Below are 22261 nucleotides of genomic sequence, written 5' to 3' on the forward strand. Positions count from 1 at the left end.
CAACATACCGGTAAAAAACCCATATTCAAACATGAGATATTTACAGAAGAAAGAAAGACGGTACACAGAGAGTTTTACGCTAACACTAGCGCCACGCTAATGCTAACGCTAGCGCTGCGCTAACGCTCACGCCGTGCTAACAGGCTCGGTTAAAAAAAAACATACCGGTAAAAAAAACCCACATTCAAACACGAGATATTTACAAAGAAAGACGGTACACAGAAAGTTTAATGCTAACGCCAGAGCCATGCTAATCCTAACGCTAAAAAAACATACCGGTAAAAAAATCACTAAGACACGGCATTAACACACTACCGCAGCGCTAACAGGGCCAGAACGGTAAAAGTCACTTCCTCGGCACATATATTCCACCGATGTCACTCTTACCTTTTCCGCTCTAGTTTCCCCCTTGCGGCCGTCAGACAAAAAAGGACAAATTAGCCAAAAGGAAGCCGTCGCGTGTTGAGCAATTCGCCGGTTGCAGTCGTCGGTCACACTCAAACCTGCTTTGAATGCAATGAAGAGCTTCAGCGGAGCACAACCAGATAAACGGCTCCGTTTGACCTCTTTGAATTTGAACGCGTTCGGAAAGTTCCGGACTTCCATCGAGCTCCGTCAAGACGGCGGGCCCTTCTGTCTCCATGGTTACGCTGTGATAATCCCTGAGCTGTGGAGTCGAGTCCAAGTGAGAACCGTGTTGCAATCAAATAGTTGTGAAAGTATGAAAAAAAAAAAAACGAAAAAACTGGTGAGCTGCGTGCGCAGGGCACAACGTTAGGGACGCGGCCCGCGGACCAGGGGTTTGGAACCCGTCGCTCTCGAGGTTCCCAAGAGCACAGTGGCCTCCGTATTCCTTAAATGGAGCTCGGGACGACCGGAACCCTTCCAAGACTTGGCCGTCCAGGCAGACTGAGCAATCGGTGGAGAAGAAGTCTTGGTGAGATGGGAGAAAGTTCGACAAAGTCGAGCATCACTGCAGCCCTCCACCAATCGGGGCTTCATGGCAGAGTCGCCGGATGGAAGACCCGAACGCCTGCAAGAAGTCTGCTGAAGGACTCCAAGGTGGTGACAAATGAGATTCTGCGGTCGATGAGACCAAGACAGAACTCTGTGACCGTCATTCCGAGCAGTATTTGTGGAGAAAAGTCAGTCCCAAGAATGAACACGACGACCAATTGCAGTTCAAGGAAAAATTAACGCGGACAAGTAAAGAGATGATATGGACGAAAACCTTCCCCAGGGTGCTCGGGATCTCAGACTAGTCTGGAGGTTCACCTTCTGACAAAACAATGACCCTAAAGCGCACAGCTAAAATAACGGAGTGGCTTCAAAACAACGCTCTTGAATGGCCCAGCCACATCCCCGACTTAAACCCAAATGAGCACCTGAAAATGGCTGCCCACCAATGTTTTACCATCCAGTCTGAAAGAACTGGAGAGGATTTGAAAGGAGGAATAGTACAGAAGCCCCAAATCCAGGAATCATTCCCCAAAAAAGACTCATGGCTGTGTGATATTTAAGTATCCATCCAGCCATTTTCTTTGCCGCTTATCCTCACGAGGGTCACGAGGATTGCTGGAGCCTATCCCAGCTGTCAACGGGCGGGAGGCGGGGGCACACCCTGAACTGGTCGCCAGCCAATCGCAGGGCACATGGAGACAAACAGCCGCAATCACAATCACACCTGGCTCTGTGGGTGGCTGCGACGCAACGCGTTGGCGGCCGCGTTTCACCAGACAATTCAAAGAGGTTTACGTTACCCAAGGAAATGTTAGCGTTCCCTCAGGACGTCTCTGTTTTTCTTTTGCTTGTACACTCCCGAGTCCCAAAAGATGGCATTGGGACAGTGGTTCCTTGAGATAGAACATCCACCCATCCATTTTCTTCGCCGCTTATCCTCACGAGGGTCACGAGGATTGCTGGAGCCTATCCCAGCTGTCAACGGGCGGGAGGCGGGGGCACACCTTGAACTGGTCGCCAGCCAATCGCAGGGCACATGGAGACAAACAGCCGCAATCACAATCACACCTGGCTCTGTGGGTGGCTGCGACGCAACGTGTTGGCGGCCGCGTTTCACCAGACAATTCAAAGAGGTTTACGTTACCCAAGGAAATGTTAGCGTTCCCTCAGGACGTCTCTGTTTTTCTTTTGGTTGTACACTCCGAGTCCCAAAAGATGGCATTGGGACAGTGGTTCCTTGAGATAGAACATCCACCCATCCATTTTCTTCGCCGCTTATCCTCACGAGGGTCACGAGGATTGCTGGAGCCTATCCCAGCTGTCAACGGGCGGGAGGCGGGGGCACACCTTGAACTGGTCGCCAGCCAATCGCAGGGCACATGGAGACAAACAGCCGCAATCACAATCACACCTGGCTCTGTGGGTGGCTGCGACGCAACGTGTTGGCGGCCGCGTTTCACCAGACAATTCAAAGAGGTTTACGTTACCCAAGGAAATGTTAGCGTTCCCTCAGGACGTCTCTGTTTTTCTTTTGGTTGTACACTCCCGAGTCCCAAAAGATGGCATTGGGACAGTGGTTCCTTGAGATAGAACATCCACCCATCCATTTTCTTCGCCGCTTATCCTCACGAGGGTCACGAGGATTGCTGGAGCCTATCCCAGCTGTCAACGGGCGGGAGGCGGGGGCACACCTTGAACTGGTCGCCAGCCAATCGCAGGGCACATGGAGACAAACAGCCGCAATCACAATCACACCTGGCTCTGTGGGTGGCTGCGACGCAACGCGTTGGCGGCCGCGTTTCACCAGACAATTCAAAGAGGTTTACGTTACCCAAGGAAATGTTAGCGTTCCCTCAGGACGTCTCTGTTTTTCTTTTGGTTGTACACTCCCGAGTCCCAAAAGATGGCATTGGGACAGTGGTTCCTTGAGATAGAACATCCACCCATCCATTTTCTTCGCCGCTTATCCTCACGAGGGTCACGAGGATTGCTGGAGCCTATCCCAGCTGTCAACGGGCGGGAGGCGGGGGCACACCCTGAACTGGTCGCCAGCCAATCGCAGGGCACATGGAGACAAACAACCGCGTTCAAAATCACATCTAGGGGCAATTTAGAGCGCCCAAATAATGTTGCACGTTTTTGGGATGCGGGAGGAAACTGGAGTGCCCACCCGGAGAAAACCCACGCAGGCATGGGGAGAACATGCAAACTCCAGACAGGCGGGGCTGGGATTGAACCTGGGTCCTCAGAACTGTGAGGCCAACGCTTTACCAGCTGAGCCACTGTGGCGCTTTTTTGACTTATCTGCAAAAATTCATTCTTTCCCCTTGTGTGTACATTAATGTGGAAAAAAAAAAAAAGAACTTAAATGGTTTCAGCAAGCGGCTGGAATATAATAAAGAGTGCAAAATCGACGTGGGTCCGAATATTTTCCGTACTCACGTCGAGAAAACACTGGACCGTCCGCTCGATCTACGTTGCGGTTCACGAGGATTTTATCATCTCGTTCTCGCTTCGCCGAGTCAATAATTGCGGCCGGCGGTGTGGCTTCTCCTGTCGGTTGGAATTAATGAGGCAGGTCGAGTTGGTCGTTATGTCCGACCTCGGCGTCTTGTCCCCCCTTTTCTTTGCACGTCACGCATTGCTCGGGGGGGGGGGGCGAGACGTCAGCATCTCGGCGACTCTCGCAAGCTCAAGTGCCTGACCACTTACCTGCCAAACGGCATGGGTTAGGGTTACCATGACAACAGGCTATTGTACATACCTCGCACGCACATTTCAAACGTTGCTCAAACGGGATTGCGCTGATAGATCGGACTTGTGCAGATGGCGTATGCAAATTGATATCCATACGTCTATTATCTCCCGCTTTTCCGGGTCGGGTCGCAGGGGGAAGTAGCTTAAGCAGGGGTACCCTGACTTCCCTTTCCCCGACCACTTCTTCCAGCTCTTCCGGATGATTCCCGAGGCGTTCCCGAGCCAGCCGAGAGACTTAGTCTCCCCGGCGTGTCCTGGGTCATCCTCGGGGTTTCTTTCCGGTGGGACATGCCCGGAATACCTCAGCAGGGAGGCATCCGAATCAGATGCCCCAGCCACCTCAACTGGCTCCTCTCAATGTGGAGGAGTACCGGCTCGAAACTGAGCCCCTCCCGGATGACCGAGCTTCTCACCCGTTCTCTAAGGGAGAGCCCGGACACCCTGCGGAGGAAACTCATGTCGGCCACTTGTATCCGGGACCAGGGAGGCGTCCAGGAGGCGTCCGGATCAGATGCCCCAGCCACCTCATCTGGCTCCTCTCAATGTGGAGGAGTACCGGCTCGAAACTGAGCCCCTCCCGGATGACCGAGCTTCTCACCCGTTCTCTAAGGGAGAGCCCGGACACCCTGCGGAGGAAACTCATGTCGGCCACTTGTATCCGGGACCAGGGAGGCGTCCAGGAGGCATCCCAATCAGATGCCCCAGCCACCTCATCTGGCTCCTCTCAATGTGGAGGAGTACCGGCTCGAAACTGAGCCCCTCCCGGATGACCGAGCTTCTCACCCGTTCTCTAAGGGAGAGCCCGGACACCCTGCGGAGGAAACTCATGTCGGCCGCTTGTATCCGGGACCAGGGAGGCGTCCAGGAGGCGTCCGGATCAGATGCCCCAGCCACCTCATCTGGCTCCTCTCAATGTGGAGGAGTACCGGCTCGAAACTGAGCCCCTCCCGGATGACCGAGCTTCTCACCCGTTCTCTAAGGGAGAGCCCGGACACCCTGCGGAGGAAACTCATGTCGGTTGCTTGTATCCGGGACCAGGGAGGCGTCCAGGAGGCATCCCAATCAGATGCCCCAGCCACCTCATCTGGCTCCTCTCAATGTGGAGGAGTACCGCCTCGAAACTGAGCCCCTCCCGGATGACCGAGCTTCTCACTCGTTCTCTAAGGGAGAGCCCGGACACCCTGCGGAGGAAACTCATGTCGGCCGCTTGTATCCGGGACCAGGGAGGCGTCCAGGAGGCGTCCGGATCAGATGCCCCAGCCACCTCATCTGGCTCCTCTCACCGTTTTCTATTTTATTGTAAGTTATCTGAAGGCATTTTAAACAATGAGCAGGTCAAGAACCACCACAAAACTAACCGAAACCCACAGAGTAGAACAATGGGCACAACAACAGCAGTATCACCGTCACAGGTCTCGCCTCTGCGAACGAAATCGTCACGGATTAAGTGATACTTACTCAACGGAGACGCTGTAGAGCTCAGGCAGGAGCGTACACGGAACCTCTCCGATGGAAACTTTGACCACCTCTGCTCTCCGGCCCAGGTTCTTGCCCTGCACCGTCAGGCGCGTGCCTCCGTCAACTGGACCCCTCAGCGGGAAGATCTGAAAGAACCAGAACGGCACTTTGTACAGTGAGCGAGGCAATGGCGCATAAATGATAGAAGGCACGAGGAGGAAGGAGGTGAAGGGCCAAGTATCTGGTCTAAGTGCCGAACAGCAAGATTTAATTGAAAGGGCCCACGAGCGCACGAAGGCGCGCAAAGCCAGATCAACTTCACAGCCGGAGCCTTTTCAGCTTCGACTCCTCCAACCGAACATGCACACAAAGGGGCAGCTCAAGAGCCCTCTTCGCATCCCACGTGCCAAAGAGGCGGCCGGAGAGCGCCGCGGATAGCTCGCGCGAGCGCGACGGCAATCTGCCGAGAGCACAGCGGTCGACGCCGGCGGCGGTGAGGGAATCGACGCCGGCCGTTATTCCCCTCGCGCGTTTTCCCGCGTCCGCCGAATTCTTCGGTAGCCACTTTCACACGTCATTTGAGTCCTCGGAGGGAAAGGGGCGGAGGTCTGGGTTAAAGATAGCATCTCGGATGCACAGACCAGGGAGAAATCCACGATCTCGCCATTGTATCTTGTTTTTTTCGTTTTGTTTTTGTATGACCCCTGACTGAGCCGCAGTCACCGTGACATCTTCGCGCTATTAGCTCGGCTCCGGCTCCTCGAGCGGCTCCAGCCGAGAATGAAAACAGCTCCGCGTCCTGATAATCCGGGTCCCTCCAAGAGTGACAGCGTGGCTCAATAAAAGATTGAGTGGTTCAGGGTCTTGTCTTTTTAAAACGCTGCCAAAATCGCAGGCGTGAATTTTATTCGAGAGCCGCTACAAGACGGGAAACGTTTGCAATGTTTTGGTGGTTTCATTACAGCAGCATGCGAGGCCACCCGGGAGTTACCTTTGCAGTTAAAAAAACCGCGACAAGACCGCATTCTTTCTGAGACACGTGACGCCGACGCCGTACATTGGCATTAAACGCGCACCCCATGGCGTGCGGCGGGGGGGACCCAGCCCTCCCGACAGAGCTCCTCGGAAACTGTAGTCATTTATTATAACCGTTATGTGGCATCCCGGCGGCGCGGCCGGACGGCGGGGCGCTGACATCCACATCAGCACTCCGTGCCGTTCATTTGCACCTCTTCCGAGTCTGCGAGGTTTGATTTACAGCTCGGCCTCCGCCGGGATCACAGGCTGGAAACGTGTCCGCACGAAGCTCGGCTCAGAGCGACGACGGGACTGTTTTCTTTGCGCCGGGACGCATTGTTCGCGCGGCTACAACCTTGATCAGATCTTGTTTTTAAAAGATCGCTTCGGCCTTCTTATGCAGTTCCGCCGCGCTAATCAAAGAGGGGCCGGAGACAAAAACAGGAAAAGGCATTCAGACTCCGCGGGTCGTTTCTCCACCCTCCTTCTGACTAAGCGGCTCCCCATCCTGCCTCCCAGACCCGGAATGCCTGGTTCCAGTTTAATGTCACAGCTAAACTTTGTTCAGCGCTTCCTGTCTACCACTGGCACAATAACCATCTTTGGGGACTCGAGAGTGTACAACGAAAAGAAAAACAGAGACGTCCTGAGGGAAAGCTAACCTTTCCTCGGGTAACGTAGACAACCTGAACCTCTTTGAATTGTGTGGTGAAACGCGGACGCCTACGCAAAAGTGTTCCCTTTTTTTGTGTTACACGGCGGATAAACTCCCAGATTAGCGCGGCGAGGGATTCAGAGGAAACTGGGGACCGTTTTGCACTGGGGGCAAATTTGGCGGTGCCCCACAAGCTCCAGTAGATGGCGCTTTGGTTCCGAGATTTTACTGAAGGCATTCAGTGGGAAACATGTACAGTGAGTCCTCGGGTTAAGACGGTCTGGACCTAAGACCTTTGGACTTCGCCCATCCCCCGTCCGCCATTTTTTCTGGCTATATCTTGTCCGTGTTTTTCGCATTTTTCGCCCTCCTTTTTAGACATTATCGCCCCAAAGAAGAAAGCCGTGTCTCTTAGCAATGCTTCTGCAGCCAAAAGAAAATCCACGACCATAGAAACGAAGCTCAAAATCATAAAAAGATGGGAGACCACCAAGGCTTCAGTCGGTCGACCGTGGCGACAATTATTAACGACAAAGCCGGTATTTTAGCGCATGTGAAGGGTTCCGTTCCTATGTCGGATACGAGGAGGGGGACAGGTGCTCTTCCTGTTAGTTGACTTGACAGTGCGGCTGCTTGTCTCGATGTGCCCTGCGATTGGCTGGCGACCGGTTCAGGGTGTGCCCCGCCTCCTGCCCGTCGACAGCCGGGATAGGCTCTGGCACTCTCCGTGACCCTTGTGAGGATAAGCGGCTAAGAAAATGGATGGTTGTTCTATCTCAAGGAACCACTGTCACAATACCATCTTTTGGGACTCGAGAGTGTACAAATAAAAGAAAAACAGAGACGTCCTGAGGTAAAGCTAACCTTTCCTCGGGTAACGTAGACAACGTGAACCTCTTTGAATCGTCTGGTGAAGGGCGGCCGCCAACGCGTTGCGTCACAACCACCCGCAGAGCCACAACGCTAGTCTCCTTCCAGCGGCCCTCCCCTCTCCACGGCCGCTCGGCGTTGGTCTAGGTTTTGCGTGTCAGTGTGTGGAAGGAAGAAAAAAGAGCCCCGCAACAATGGTTCTGCCCACACAGGAGGACTCGGAGCGCGGCTGACTTCACTCGCAGATGAAGTGCACACAAGTTAGCGTGGCAGCATCCTGTTAGTCACACTCAGTTGACACCTAAAAAGGACGAAGGATCGTCATGAATGCTCCAATGTGGCCCGTTTGTACGACAGATTGGGGACCTGTGTGAGAGCGCCCGTGCATGCGTTTGCCCACTTTGTTGGACGGGCTTATTCTCCGGGGGCCGCTCGGCTGTTTATCTACAGGAAGTTCAGCCCGACTGGCTCTCACGTGAGCCGTGCTGCCCGCGACCGCCGACCGCGGCCGCGCCGATAGAGCGTGCGCTTGCGTCACAAACCAGCTTCGCTCCAAGCGCTTGATTGGCCAAAAGGATTACGCAGATAAGTAGATGTGAACGTTTCACCGTGGCCTGTCCCCACCTTCGTGACTGTTGCTGATTGCGTCAAGCTTCCAGCGTGACCCTGCCGGGCTTTGCGCCTCCCTTGAGAAATATTGCACAATACGTGCAAAAATTTCGCTGGAGATTTCGTAAATATTGCAGTTATGCGAAAGCAAAAGGTTGCAACACAGAGCCTTGCCTTCTATTCATCCATCCAGTTTCTCCACGGTTTATCCTCATTTGGGTCACAGGTGAACCGGTCCCAGCCGGCTTTGGGCGAGAGGCAGCGTACGCCTTGGACTGGTCGCCAACCGATCACGGGGCACTCATGAAAAGTCAACCCCTCACGATCGCATTTGCACCTCAGGACGATTACTGGTCTTCAATGACGCTTTTGGAATTCAGGAAGAAGCCGGAGTCGTCGGACAAAAGCCACGTGAGCGCCGTTCATTTCAACCTTCAACTGCCATCGATAACTCCAGGAAGTCGCTGTGTACGCGTACGACACAAAAACCTGCAACCTGTTGTGTTTCCTAAACGTAACCAAGCTCTTCTGTAAAGGTTCATTTTTTTTTTTTTATTTCGTCTCTTTCCGGTGGGACATGCCCGGAACACCTCTCCAGGGAGGCGTCCGAACCAGATGCCCCAGCCACCTCATCCGGCTCCACTCAATGCGGAGGAGCAGCAGCTCGACACTGAGCCCCTCCCTGATGACGGAGCTTCTCACCCTATCTCTAAGGGAGAGCCTACGTCTCTCGGCTGGCTTGGGAACCCCTCCGGATCCCTCCGGAAGTGGCTGGGGAAAGGGAAGTCTGGGTATCCCTAGTGAAGCTACTTCCCCAGCGACCCGACCCGGAAAAGCGGTAGATAATGGATGGATATCTATTTGAGATTTTTGCATTTCATCGAGACTCTAAAAATTCTGGGTCTGTGTAAAATGGGGTTTTGGGCAAGTCTTGGATCGTTCAGTCTTGAGCAGAACACTAGTGTGCAATATTACTGCAAAGGCTTTTCCCAGTGCTCACGATTGTATGTGTGCCGTCATCCCGACATGTTTTATTCTTACGAACTGTGGTTTTCCTCCACTAAGAGCCTGTCCGAACCGTGGGCCGCAGAGGTAAACGTGCTCTGCCGAGTGAACACCCAGCGCCCCCGGGGGACGCGCTAGATTGATGAACGGCCTTCAAACGTTGTGCGAGCAGCTGACACCGGACAGCACAAGACCATGTGAACGAGCCCACGAGTCCCTATTATACGGCGCCGTCACGCAGCCCGGGGGGGGACTACAAAGAGGAGAGCGGAGGATTCTGTATGCGAGCGTCTGTAGTCAAAAAGAGGTCTTACCTTGTGGATTTCAGGGGCCGGACATTGCTCCTTGATGGGCTGACAGTCGTCCCTCAGTCGGCAGCTGTTTTCGCACCAGCCGCAGAGGTGGCCCTGATCCTCGCGGCCCCAACACTGCGAACAGTCTCCACTTCCCACGCCGCAGTTGTACACCTCCACTAGCGAGAAGATACACAAAGCCGGTGAGTTTCTTTTTTTTTTCCTGATTAGCTGTGGAAAATGGGCTGCATAACTCTCAAAAAAATGTTCAATGGACCCCGTCTTGATCCCAACGTCAATCCGCTATAATAACCTGCTTCCCATTTCTGAGACGCCACAGAGGCATTCTTTTGGCCTGTCGGTCCCACTGGACAAACAGGCTCGATGGGACTCCTCCACCAGCTTGATCGCATCCCTGTCCACCAACGGCGAGGGGGATCGGCACCACGGCAGCCATCAACCACCTTGCAGCCTCAGCTTCAGACGGCCGCCTCACTCGGTCTCGGAGGCGCGGAACATGGTCCACCCGGACTCCGTGCCCCCGGGATGTAGCTGAGGTTCTGCCAGATTTGGTAGAACCTCCTGCCAGACATTCTAAACAGACTCTCACAGACCCGCTAGTCACCAGGCGCTCACCATCGAGCCCCAACTCCGGTGAACCGCCTCCAGGGTGATGAAGACCGGCGTCTGTTCATCTTACTCTTAACAGGGTTGAATTTGACCAATACTTTGTCCCACCTGGGACCTGTTTACTTTGGTTGACCTTACCAGGGGCATGAGGTCTCAGGCTTTGCTCAGCGTATCAATCCCCTAACAGTCATGGTTCTGCCGGTCCAGCCCGGGCTGTGCGTGTTCCCGCACAGTCGCACTGATTAAGAGGCGTACACCTGCGCCTCACGCTGGCTGATTGACTCCGGTAAATACAGTACCCAAGGGACGACTGGTGCTCGCCAGATCGTCGCAACTCATGCCCCGTTCCTGCACTCCCGTATCTCTGATCGTAAACCCGTGCGTACCGACCTCCGCCTGTTCTCCGACCGACCCCGTAGGCCTGACTCCTTTGACACTCCTGCCGTCTTTGATAGATTTCCCGTGTACCGACTCCTGCCTGCCCGCGGACCTGCTCCCTACGCCCGACGTCCTGACTACCGCTGCCGCACTTGACAGTCTACCCGATCCCCGACCTTGGAACGAATAAACATGTTTCCCAAAATGCCTCCGCGTCTCCGGAGTCCTGCATTTGGGTCCTCCTCCGTCTCGATGGGTCGTGACAGTAACCATGATGAGGTGACCCCTCCGGGAGAACGATTGTGCCAAACTAACACCAGAATGAAACGTGCAAATAAAGGAAACAGAGAAACTTGCTGTATTGTGTCTCCTGCGATTATCCCTACATGTGCATCTGCACATCAGGCCGAGGATGCGTCCCATTAATTGTTTTCTTTTTTTTTTTTTTTTTCCAGTGGTGATGACTCAGCACCTTGTCAAGGCCTCTTCCTGTTTGCGAAATGTGCAAAACTTGGCCTCGGCGGCGCATTCGCACGGCCTCGGACGTGCACATCTGGAAGGCCTGGCTCGGAGCTTCGGCGCCGACGGCGCGCCAAATTCAACAGCCCTCGCGCATCATTCCTCTGTCGTCATGGCGATCTCAGTGTGCTCGCAACCCGACGGACGGACGCGGCTCGGGGGGGGGGGCGTCAAAACCTTCAACGGCATCCGTATCCGGCACTCGTTACGTGTAATTAGACACGAGCTGAATATAAAATGACAGCAAATTGCTACTTGTTGTCAGATTACGTGTCGGAATACACAAAGTACTGTTATTACACGTGAATGACAGCTAAATCGGGTTTGTCCCTCACGGCGAAGAACTTATTTTCTTCCGTCAAAAGAAAAGAAAAAAATCCTATCATCTCAGCACGGATTGTTTTTGCGCAGGTGAGATGCATTCTGGGAGCAAAGGTGGACGCTCCAAAGTGTATAATTACGCCGAACGCGTTTATTTTTGTAAAATGTCTGGAGCGGGTCTCACCTTTCACGGGCCGGGGGCTGTCCACGAAGGTGCCCCCACCGAGGTGGCCCCTCCTCCTCAGGTTGAGCTGGTAAATGCGACTCCTCTGATTGGTCAGCAGCTTGACGGAGAACAAAGGCAGTTGGCAACGGCCTCTCGGAAAAAATGTTCAAATGGGCTTTTGTGGCTAATTGCGGTCGGCTAATTGTCTGCACTCACCGTCACCCCGCTGCACTTGACAGTAGAGCTGTTGAGCCACGTGGCTTCGTACCGCCGCTCTGTCCCGAAGTCGCACTCCAGCTCCTCCTCCTGGAATGAAAAACACTCGCACTGAAGCCGACCCGGCAGAAATGTTCCCTCAAATTTTCGACGTGTCTGAGAAAACACACGAAGGCCGTGAGCGCTATCTTTGACCTTTGACCTCACCCTAACTGCGAGCACAATCAGACGTACGCGCCGCGGTCAGATCGGCGTCGTCCGTTGACGTCACATCCCTCGTTCAAATATTCACATGACAGCATTTACGTTCCCATCAGAACATTTTTAATTTTCAATTTTTCAATTTTGTGTTTTTGCAAACTTACACTGAAAATGTCAACAAACAAAACAAAACAAAAAATTACATTACCAACTAAACCCAAACCAACTATGAACTATAAAATTGAAATGTCGCTTTCAACGATTTCTTTTTTTTTAACCCACAATGATATCCCCGTCTGTTTGTCTTGGTGTAAAACTGAATTATTAATTGGCAATCCATGTCGAAAGCTGAGTGATGCTCGCAAACGGTTTCAGGGTTAATGTTATGTTGCCTGCTATATTTAAAATACAGAAATGACCTTTTTTGGACACTATCGTCTGTGCCTTCATCCTCAGGCTACGCCAAGGTGGAATTTTAATATTACACACCATCTTATCCTGCACTTTCGACTTTGGCTTCAGACCAGATCTTTCTCACTCAAAAAAAAAATAAGAGTAAATCTCGTCTAGTTTCACCACTTTTTCTTCATTATTCGGTGTTTGTAATTATGAGTGTACACCTTTAAAATAATTGAGGGGGGGGGTATCAGGTAAACGTAGAGTGTGTGGCGGAGCAGCAGCTCTTTGTGAGACGTTTGCTGCCAAGTCTTTAAAAAAAAAAAGCCTGTAGTTCACTGCGCTGGATCAGTTTTCCTCTGCGCTGAGAGTGTGCGACAAGTGCGCAAATGCGCAGTTGCGCAGCTTAGAGGGGAACATTGGCTACTGCCTACAGGTCGACCCAGAGTAGAATTGCAAGTCTCGAAACAAAACAACTGACATGTTCGCTAACGCGGGAGCACGCAGCACAGCGTGCTAGCTAGCGTTGGCCTTCGACCACGCCGGCGTTGAAGTCGGAATGGATCCGTGCAGACTGGTGCTTGGAGGCTGGAGAAGCCACGACAACACCGTTCCGTGGGGGCCCTGACCTCCCCCCCCTCCGCCTTTGGCGGGTTTTTACGCCTCTGGTGTGAATGGGAATATGCAAACGGGAATGTGGGACCCTGCAGTGGAGCCAGCTGAGCCTCCTTTGCACACAAAGAAGAAACAACAGATTCTCTCTAGCCACGAAGCCGCGACAACAGAGTCTTCCATTATTCACATGCTCCGACTTTCATGAAAGCAACAGCATTTCTTTTTTTTTTTTTTTTTTAACTTTTACCATTATTATCAAGAGTAAACATTAGCAGCACATCTAACTCGTCTTTGCTCTACGTTGCCCAGACTGTGTTGCTAACTAACGCACTTGGCGCTGGACGGTGTTTGTAATGATGAGCGTACCCCTTTCAGAGCCAGAGGGGGGCGGAGTCCAGTAAACTAGGGACTAGAGTGTGCAGATCGTTGTGAGAAGCAGTGTGCTGCCGTGTTCAAGAAAAATAAAGGTTGTAGTTCACTGCTGGATCTGTTTTCGTCTGCGCTGAGGGTGTGCGACAAGTCCGCCAATGCGCAGTTGCGCAGCTTAGAGGGAACGTTGCCTGGCAGTCAGCGCACGAGAGCATTGGCAGTTTCCCCCAAATTTTATGGAAGAAACATGCCACAAAACATTCATCCATCCATTTTGTGGACCGCTTACACTCATTGGGGTGAGTGAAGTCCTGGAACGAGGTACGGCCCGGACTGGTCACCGGGATACGAGCAGCCAAACAAACAAACCGGATGAAACCCGGATGCTTTTGGGCCGGTTGAGTAAGCCGGAGGGCCCCGAGAAAACTAACCGATTTTTCCCCACCGTGCCGCCCACCACCGAACAAAACGATGGAAAATAATGCAGCCTTTATCTTAGTTTGTTCACAAATTCACTTCCTCGCTGTTTATTTCCACGCAATGCCCACAGGAAGCCATGACTTATGTTCCAAAAATTGCAGCAAGTTTAGCGCAGATTCTCCCGATGGACCTTCAATCACTCGTACGATAATAGCCAATCAGATAGCCGCGTTGTCTTAACCCCTGGCTTGACACGCCCCTCTCGCCGTATTGTCCCACAAGCAATGGCGCTTGATAGTAGCGTGCGCTTGGAAAAGTTAAGGCTACGAAGAAAACGCGCTTGGGGAACGTGCAATTCTGATGGAAGATATCCTGCTCGGTTACAAGGTTGACGAAGTGTCTAGGATGGATTAAGGCTCGCGGAAGAGCCCGCGTACAACTAAATGTGGACAAAATCAACAAACCCAAGGATGTATGATCGAAGGTAAGCGAGGGAGAAGTATCTTCTCTGAGTTTGATTTCATTATTATTAGTGCAGGAGAACAACTTTCACTTTGTTAGCGTATCACTGACCTGCCGAATGAAGTGTGTCGTGTTTTATACCGAAGAGTCCGGTTAGTGATACGTCTAGTTGCCAATTTGTATCACGTCAGACTTTTAAGACAGAGCACTGGGTTCCATTACGAGCCGGGTCAAATGCATACACCCACTCACTTTTTAAAGACTACAATGATATGGCTCGTGATCTTTCCAAGTAAAAAGTACTCACCCTGCTTCACACGCGTAGTACGACTCCGCTAATTTATCCTGTTGGATTTGCGAGGCGTCAAACTTTTTTGGCGTCGATCGCCAACGTTTCGCTGTAACTCCGACATTGCGTCCGGTTCCGTCCAGAATCTCAATTCCGTGTACGTATCCTTGCGTGAAAATAGTCGAGACCTCTCTGTAGAACTCTCTTGGACAAGTCTGACGCAATATTATCTGGAATACGCGGCAGAGAATCCACTTCAATCCTGTTCTGTTCAGTCGCCATTTTGGAAGCCTGCGGGACATGGCGACTGTAGCTAAGGGGGCGGAGCTTAGGATCGCCAGGATCTATTAACGTATGGCCATCCATTTAATTATTTGGGCTGCCAGCATTTATCGCTGTGAATCCAATTTTCCAAAAATAATGTGACTTTTGATCATTTCCTGCGGCACCTCGGATGATTTGTCACGCCAGCCTGCTCGGGGGTGGGGGGTGGGGTGGGGGGAGGGGGGTTGATGTGTTCTCCTGCCTCCGACATGCCTAAACAAAATCTTTTCGGGAGCAGGCCGTAATCGGCCCTGACAGGAGAAGACGGGGCTCCATTGTCAATTCATATTCATACGCATCTGGGCTCCCGAACCTCGGCGTGTTATCCGGGTTCCGGAGTACTGCGCCAGATCTCAACCGTGTGAAGTGGAGAGCGGACCCAAAAGGGGCTGGAACTGACCCCCGTCTGAGCGGCGGCGGCTCCACAAAGGTTGTGCGTGCGCGGTCTTAACGACTCGAGGCCAAAACGTGTTGCTAAGAGCATCAGTGAGAATGTTTATCAGAGTTTATTTAAACGTATCCAAGGGTCGGCCCGCCCCCGCCGAGCCTCCCTGTGAGAACCGAATCCAATTTCACTCCCACAAACTCCCGGAGCGTCTGCGATTCGCCGGTCCCTTCGACGCGGAGAACAAACGAGAAGGCCGCAAATCCTCAACAGTGTCGACTCGAAGTCAGCTGGGGTGAACCTCCCCCGTCAAAGGTGTGAACGTTCATTTTTATTCAAACTGCCCCGAGGAGCTGTGCTTGTGCGAACCCTTCGTGTGTGCGTGTGCGTGCGCAGACGTTTGTTCTTGGCTCCAAGTCTGTCACCATAGCAACACCCCAGGAAGAGGACCAGCCAGGTTAGACAAGGGGCCGGCCACGCCTGACGAGTCGTCTGCCCGCGTTGCGAGGGCATCGAATGTGTGATTGTTGAAAGCGACGACGCTCCGATTTGTGATGGTTCTGCCGGTACAGCCCGGGTTGTGCGGCTTCCCGTGCAGTCGCACTGATTAGGAGGCGCACACCTGCGCCTCATGGCGGCTGTTTGACTCCGGTATATATAAGACCCAGGGGACGACTGGTCCTCTGCCAGATCGTCGCATCTCATGCCCCGTTCCTGCACTCCCGTATCTCTGATTGTAAACCCGTGTGTAACGACCTCCACCTGTTCTCCAACCGACCCCGTAGGCCTGACTCCTTTGACTCTCCTGCCTTCTTTGATCAATCTCCCGTGTACCGACTCCTGGCTACCCGCGGACCTCCTCTCTACCCCCGACGTCCTGACTACCGCTGCCGCACTTGACAGTCTACCCGCTCCCCGACCTTGGAACGAATAAACACTTTTCCCAAAATGCCTCCGCGTCTCCGGAGTCCTGTAATTTGGCTCCTCCTCCGTCTCGATGGGTCGTGACACGATTAGGGCAAAAAAAATTGGAGCCTGGGTGCGCTGACGAGGATGAGCGAAACCAGAAAAAATGCATTCTCATAGCGCGAACATCAGCTCGCCGCATGTTTTGCTAACTCACTGACCGAAATCACAGCGAGCCGGTGTCCATCTGCGGCGCACGCATCTTGAGGAAAAAACACCATATGCTTCTGTTTTCGTCCTTCCATTTTCATAACATATTGGCAAAAGTCCAGCTTCAAAGTCGGAAACATGCGTGTGTGCGGCACCTCCTGGACGTTCCTCAGGGAGATGGCGAAGTCCTGGGCCGCCCCCGACGGCGACGGAGGAACCTCTGCGGCCACCGAGCTGGGACAGGAAGCGGCGTTCTGCGGTGAGGCAGGAAGCGACATACGGTCAGCTAGAAAAGACAATAGCGCGGCCGCACACATCCGCAAACCAAAATACGTGTCCTGTTTATCTGGAGGAGGAGGAGGAAATGAGAGGGTGAAGTCTCACTCGGAGGGAAACAACAATGGCTTCAAATAGAAAGACGATGAGGGATTGGAATAACAGACGCCCTGGACGCTACGCCCTCGTCTTGTCTTGTGCTTAAAAAAAGAACTAACTTGTGATCCCCTCATCATAAAACAGTTGATGTGATTCTTGAACCAAATCAGCTGCAGTGTTGCATCAAAAATTGTTCCTTAAGTTGCCCAAAATGTCTCGGATTAATTAAATGTTTCGGGCGATGAAGAGGAAACTCAGGGCTCCGGATTAAGAGGTGGAGCCCGAGACTTTTGTCCTTATACGTCAAGTCTCAGGACAGTCACACAACGGAAATTTCTTTCCACGTACAAACTGATTTAGTCAACTTTATTTAAGGGCCTAGCTCCTGGCGGAAGGTTACGTGACAGAAGAGTCTCCGCTAGGACGAAGGGCAAAGTTTACAAAAGAGTGGTGAGGCCGGCCATGACGGACGGACGAGAGACGGTGGCCCTGAAGAGAACTGGAGGTGGCGCAAATGAAGATGTGGAGGTTCTCGGTTGGATCGGATTAGAAATGAGCTCATTAGAGGGACAGCCAAAGTTGGATGTTTTGGAGACTTGGATGGTTTGGACTTTTCCAGAGGCGAGAGAGTGAGCAAATTGGTCGAAGGGGGACGAGGATGGAGCTGTCAGGGAAGAGAGAGAACGAGAGGAAGACCAAAGAGAAGGTTGATGGATGTTGTGAGGGAGGACATGAGGACTGGGGGTCTTACGGGGGAAGATGCTCGAGATAGGCTCAGGTGGAAAAAGACGACACGGTTTGGCGACCCGTAACAGGACAAGCCGAAAGGAAAAGAAGAAGATTTAAGGGCCTAGCTCACTAAGCGGAAATGTCGCCAAGTCGTCGCAGCAACTCAGGAGAGTGAAATATTGCTTGCGACATCTCGCAGAGACTAATTTGCCCGGAAGTTGCCGTGACCAGGCAGAGACGTCTCTTGTCCTCTTTGGTCGCTGGGTTAGGGTTAGGGCTAGGTCTCCTATAAAATTATTTTCTATATTTATTTTCTCATGAAAATGCACAAGACCTCGATTTACTTTGCCGTTTAGCACACAGGAGGTGACGTTTCATTCGCTCTTGTTGCGCATTTTGCGGATTAGCGGATACCGACGTAGTTGAGTTGGCAAGCATATACCATAGTTCCCGGCCTACACAGCGCACCTGGTTATAAGCCTCACACATTACATTTGTAAAGGAAATACCATTTGGTACATACGTACGCCGCAGCTGTGTAAAAGCCGCACATTGAAACACGAGATATTTACAAAGAAAGACAGTAGACAGATTTTAATGCTAGCGCCACTATGCTAACGCTAACGCTAATGCGTAATGCTAATGCTACCCCCGCCGCGCTAACGTTACCAGGGCGCTAACATGGCCGGTTTAAAAAAAAAAAAACATACCGGTAAAAATCACTGAGACGCAGCAGTAACACGCTAGCGCAGCGCTAAAAGGGCCGGTATAAGTCACTTCCTCGGCACATATATTCCACCAGTGTCATTCTCACCTTTTCTGCTCGAGTGCCCCCTTGTGGCCATTAGAAAAAATGCATAAATGAGCTGCATCACCGCATAAACCGCAGGGTTGGAAGCGGGTGGAAAATTAGTGTTACGGTGCTTAAGTTTATTCATGTGTCATAATTTTTTATGTATTTTTTTATTGTATTTGATTTTTATTGTAGTTTTTATAAAAAAAAAAAAAAATTCTGGTATTTTTTTTTTTTTTGCACATTCAACACGCAATAAATAAATGATTACATCGTTTGTTGATAATTAATGACTTTACGTGAAGGTTTCTATTCCAAAACCAAATAAAAATGCTCCCTATAAACACCAAATTTTGAATAAACAATGAAACACACGAACCTGAAGAGAAATGAATTTGCTTGAACGGGAGCGCAATACTGCTTTTGCCACGTACCCACGTAGGCGTGTGCGTTTCAATCGGAACGGCCGGGCCGCGTTCTGCCCGCTCGTAAAGTCCTGGCGTAAACGCGGCGGTGATGTCATCACTTATGCCCGTGAAACTGCGGCGACCTCCGACCGGGGATTGTCCGCAGCTGTCGCTTCGATACAAGCGTAAATACAATCGCGACTGTTGCGCTAAACAGACGATTTTGACAAAGGTGCCCTCACACCATGACGTTCTGGTCAACGTTCTCTGAACATTTCAATCGTTCTATTTTTCAGCGTTCTCAAACGCGGATGACACATCTGGCGTGTGATTAACGTGTGTCTAACGCACGAGAAACGTGTAACAGCGATCAAATAAGATACCCCTAAAAACCATTAGCGGGTGCTAACGTGTCACTGGCGCGCGACGAGCGATTTGTCAACGTTAGACGAGCGAGGAAAAACACGTCCCAGAAGTAACGCACCATGTGACACCCCCTTGAGACCCAAAAACACCGTGAAAACCGCAGTGAGGACGGTCCGACGGTAACAAACGATAAGAAACAACCAAGTAACGCTAGATTAACGACTGACTCACGATAGCCAAACGCGCGCAACGCTCGGCGAACGTTAGTAAAACGTTCCACGAACGTTCTTGAACGTTCTGCAGCGTTTAAAATTCCACGTTGGTGAACACCGGTCTCAAAACTTTTTTTTTCCGGACCGGCGTTCTCCGCCGATTCCCAGCGATCATTGACGTTCGCCAGCGTTCAAACGACGCTCTCCTGGCGCTGTCCCGGCGACCATTTATGTTCTGCATCGATCTGGAAACGTCTGTAAAACGGCAGCGCGGACGTACACACCAGATCGGGATCAATGACGTCACGTAAACGGCCAACTGGAGGCCTTCCGTCGGAACATTACGGCAACAACGTTGACCTTCTCCTCTGCATGCTCGGGAAATATGGATCGGGGGCCTGCCGACTCTGTCGCAGCAGATCATGGACATGATTTTATGGCTGCCTTTCCAATTTCAACACACGCCGCGTCAATCGCGACTCGTGACCTCGCCCGGAATCTCCGCAGGCCGGTTCTTGTCGGAGCCTGACTCATTCAGATCATCGCGGTCGCGAGAGAGATTCCGGCCTCCGGCGGCTTCTTAATATTCCGAGGTCCTCGCGGCTGGGGGCAGAAGGTGTAAACTTACCTCCAGGAGGTTTTGCTTCGTCTCGTCTTTCGTGGAAACGCACCGGCGCTCCTCCTCGTCCCAGTAACATTTCCACGCCGTGCTCAGGCAGCTGACGCAACTGATGGACACAAGAGCAGAGGAATGGGGTCAAGGGTCAAGTGTGCGTGTGTGTGCGCGCGCACGCGCAGTGGCCAAAATTCAAGCCCCTCTTTCATTCCTCTCATTTTGGTGCACAAAATGAGCTTGCAAATGGATTGCCAAGACCAGAAAAAAAAAAAAAAAAGAGAAGAGGGAAGTGCAGATTAGTCACAGCGCTCATTCCATAGTTGCAACGCACTCGGGCAGAAGGTCAGTGGGAAAAAAAAAACAAAGCACTTCTCTATCTGAAATAAAAATGAACTATTATACAACTAAATTATTATTTTTTTTTTAAATAGTGGAGTGTGTACCGCGTTGCTATTTAATGAAATTTATGCCTGGATCATGTGTCCAAACATCCAGCCGTAGTGGTTTGCACGACGTCCCCGCGGGTGAGCGTGTGCACTAGTGGACTCTCTTTTATCTGACGCATTGCCCATCTGCGCGTCAGGTGACAAATTATTGTTTTCTCCGGGACGACGGCCCACGCGAGGCGGCAGGGGGGCGCCGCCGACGACAAAAGTCACTTTCCGAAAACAGTCACTGTGATTTGACGGGCGCGTCGGCGCCCACGCGGCGCCATTGCACTCGCCAATCTGCACGGTCGAGCACGAAAAATCACGTGTGTAAAATTCGTTACGAGCAGAAAAACGTAGCTATTGAAAGACGCCGCTTATTTTTGTGCGGCCTTGAGCCAGTGTTCCCTCTGAGCTGCGCAACTGCGCAAATGCGCACTTGCCGCACACGAAAACTGATCCAGCGCAGTGAACCACAGCCTGACGGCTCAACGGAGTTAATTGTCAGTTTTGTGGCTGTGAGAAAACCTTCCACAGGTAAGTTGGAAAGATTTACTTGGACACTGTTAAAGTTTGTTTGTAAATTTTTTTTTTTTTTTTTAATTTCTTATGACTTTAATTCACGTAAAGTTTTTTTTTTTTTTTGTGGTTGTTGTTGTTAACTGTTCACTCTCTGCTTGACCTTTATAGACCGACGGTTTTTCGCGAAAAAGTGACGTCAATATTTTCCCAAACTTCATCAGTGGATAAGCAAGACAACATATTTTCTGTGACATTTTTGATGAATTTCATACTACAGAACTCTGCAAATTTAATTTGATTTTCAAATGCGAGGAAATAAGTTGAAATTTTCTGTCTGAAATAGGACATGGCAGAGACAACAAATGAACAAAGCGTTTAGCATGTATTTTGCCCATTGCGAGTCCTTATTTCCAAAAATATATCGAAACGATTGACTTGAAATTTCTTTTTAGGACAAAAAAATGATTAGTTTTTTGCCATGTTATGATGATCGTGCTTCACAGCGTATTTTGGGAAAAGTTAACATGTCACGGAAATTGGGCCCGAGCTTTCTTGCTAGTCACGGTGTTCTATGTCTTTCCTTTGCACTTATAATCTAATAAATAATTTTTTAAAAACTGTTAAATCCTCCGTGTTGTCAGAACTGAAAAACTGTCAAGCTCACACGACCGGTTTTAATTCTAAATGGCAAACTTTGAGAAAAACCACCGTTATAATCCAACCTGTAAACCGTGTCCCCCTCATGTTTTGGGAGTACCAAGATGGCGTCCAACTAGCTTAAATCGACACACAGCTCGATGTGTATGCGCTATCCAGTCTTTTTTTTTTATTTTATTTTATTTTTTTAAACTCAGTGCTTTTTACTGGTCTGGCCCTGTTAGCGCTGCGCTAGCGTGTTACTGCCGTGTCTCGTGGATTTTTACCGGTATGTTTTTTTTTTTTTTCAATCCGGCCCTGTTAGCGCAGAGACAACAAATGAACAATGCGTTTCGCATGTATTTTTCCATTGAGTCCAAAAACATATCGAATTGACTTAAAATGTCATGTTTTTATGACAAAAAAAATGCTTAGTTTTTTTTGCTATGTTATGGTGATAGTGCTTCACACCGGGAAATATTAACATGTCACGGAAATCGGGCCCTTAGTAATATGCAAGCTTTCTTGCTAGTCATGGTGTTCTATGTCTTTCCTTTGCACTTATAGTCTAATAAATAATAAAAAGAAATCAAAGTCAAGCTCACGCGACCATTTTTAATTCTACGCAGCAAACTTTGAGAAAACCAGCGCCATAATCCAACGTGTAAACCACGTCATGCACTCGTTTTGGGAGTACCAAGATGGCGCCCAACTGGCTTCAACCAATCGACACACCGCTCGACGTG

General features: G+C 51.1%; 1 protein-coding gene and 1 long non-coding RNA gene across 2 annotated transcripts in view; one reads left to right on the forward strand and one right to left on the reverse strand.

The window, feature by feature from the left end:
• The window catches only part of plxnd1 (plexin D1), a 112412-nt gene that overhangs the window by 51696 nt on the left and 38455 nt on the right, over positions 1–22261 (reverse strand). The window contains exons 8-13 of the mRNA XM_061845614.1: positions 19942–20041; positions 16587–16685; positions 11855–11944; positions 11657–11756; positions 9646–9803; positions 5176–5321 (exon numbers count right to left, since the gene is read on the reverse strand). Of these exons, the coding sequence (XP_061701598.1) occupies positions 5176–5321; positions 9646–9803; positions 11657–11756; positions 11855–11944; positions 16587–16685; positions 19942–20041 (693 nt within the window). The remainder of the gene's footprint in view (positions 1–5175; positions 5322–9645; positions 9804–11656; positions 11757–11854; positions 11945–16586; positions 16686–19941; positions 20042–22261) is intronic.
• On the forward strand, positions 9814–11572 carry LOC133514181 (uncharacterized). The gene is made up of 3 exons (XR_009798733.1): positions 9814–10632; positions 10710–10911; positions 11088–11572. It is a non-coding gene; the product is annotated as an uncharacterized LOC133514181 (long non-coding RNA).

This window comes from Syngnathoides biaculeatus, chromosome 2, assembly GCF_019802595.1.
Source record: "Syngnathoides biaculeatus isolate LvHL_M chromosome 2, ASM1980259v1, whole genome shotgun sequence".
Taxonomy (NCBI): domain Eukaryota; kingdom Metazoa; phylum Chordata; class Actinopteri; order Syngnathiformes; family Syngnathidae; genus Syngnathoides; species Syngnathoides biaculeatus.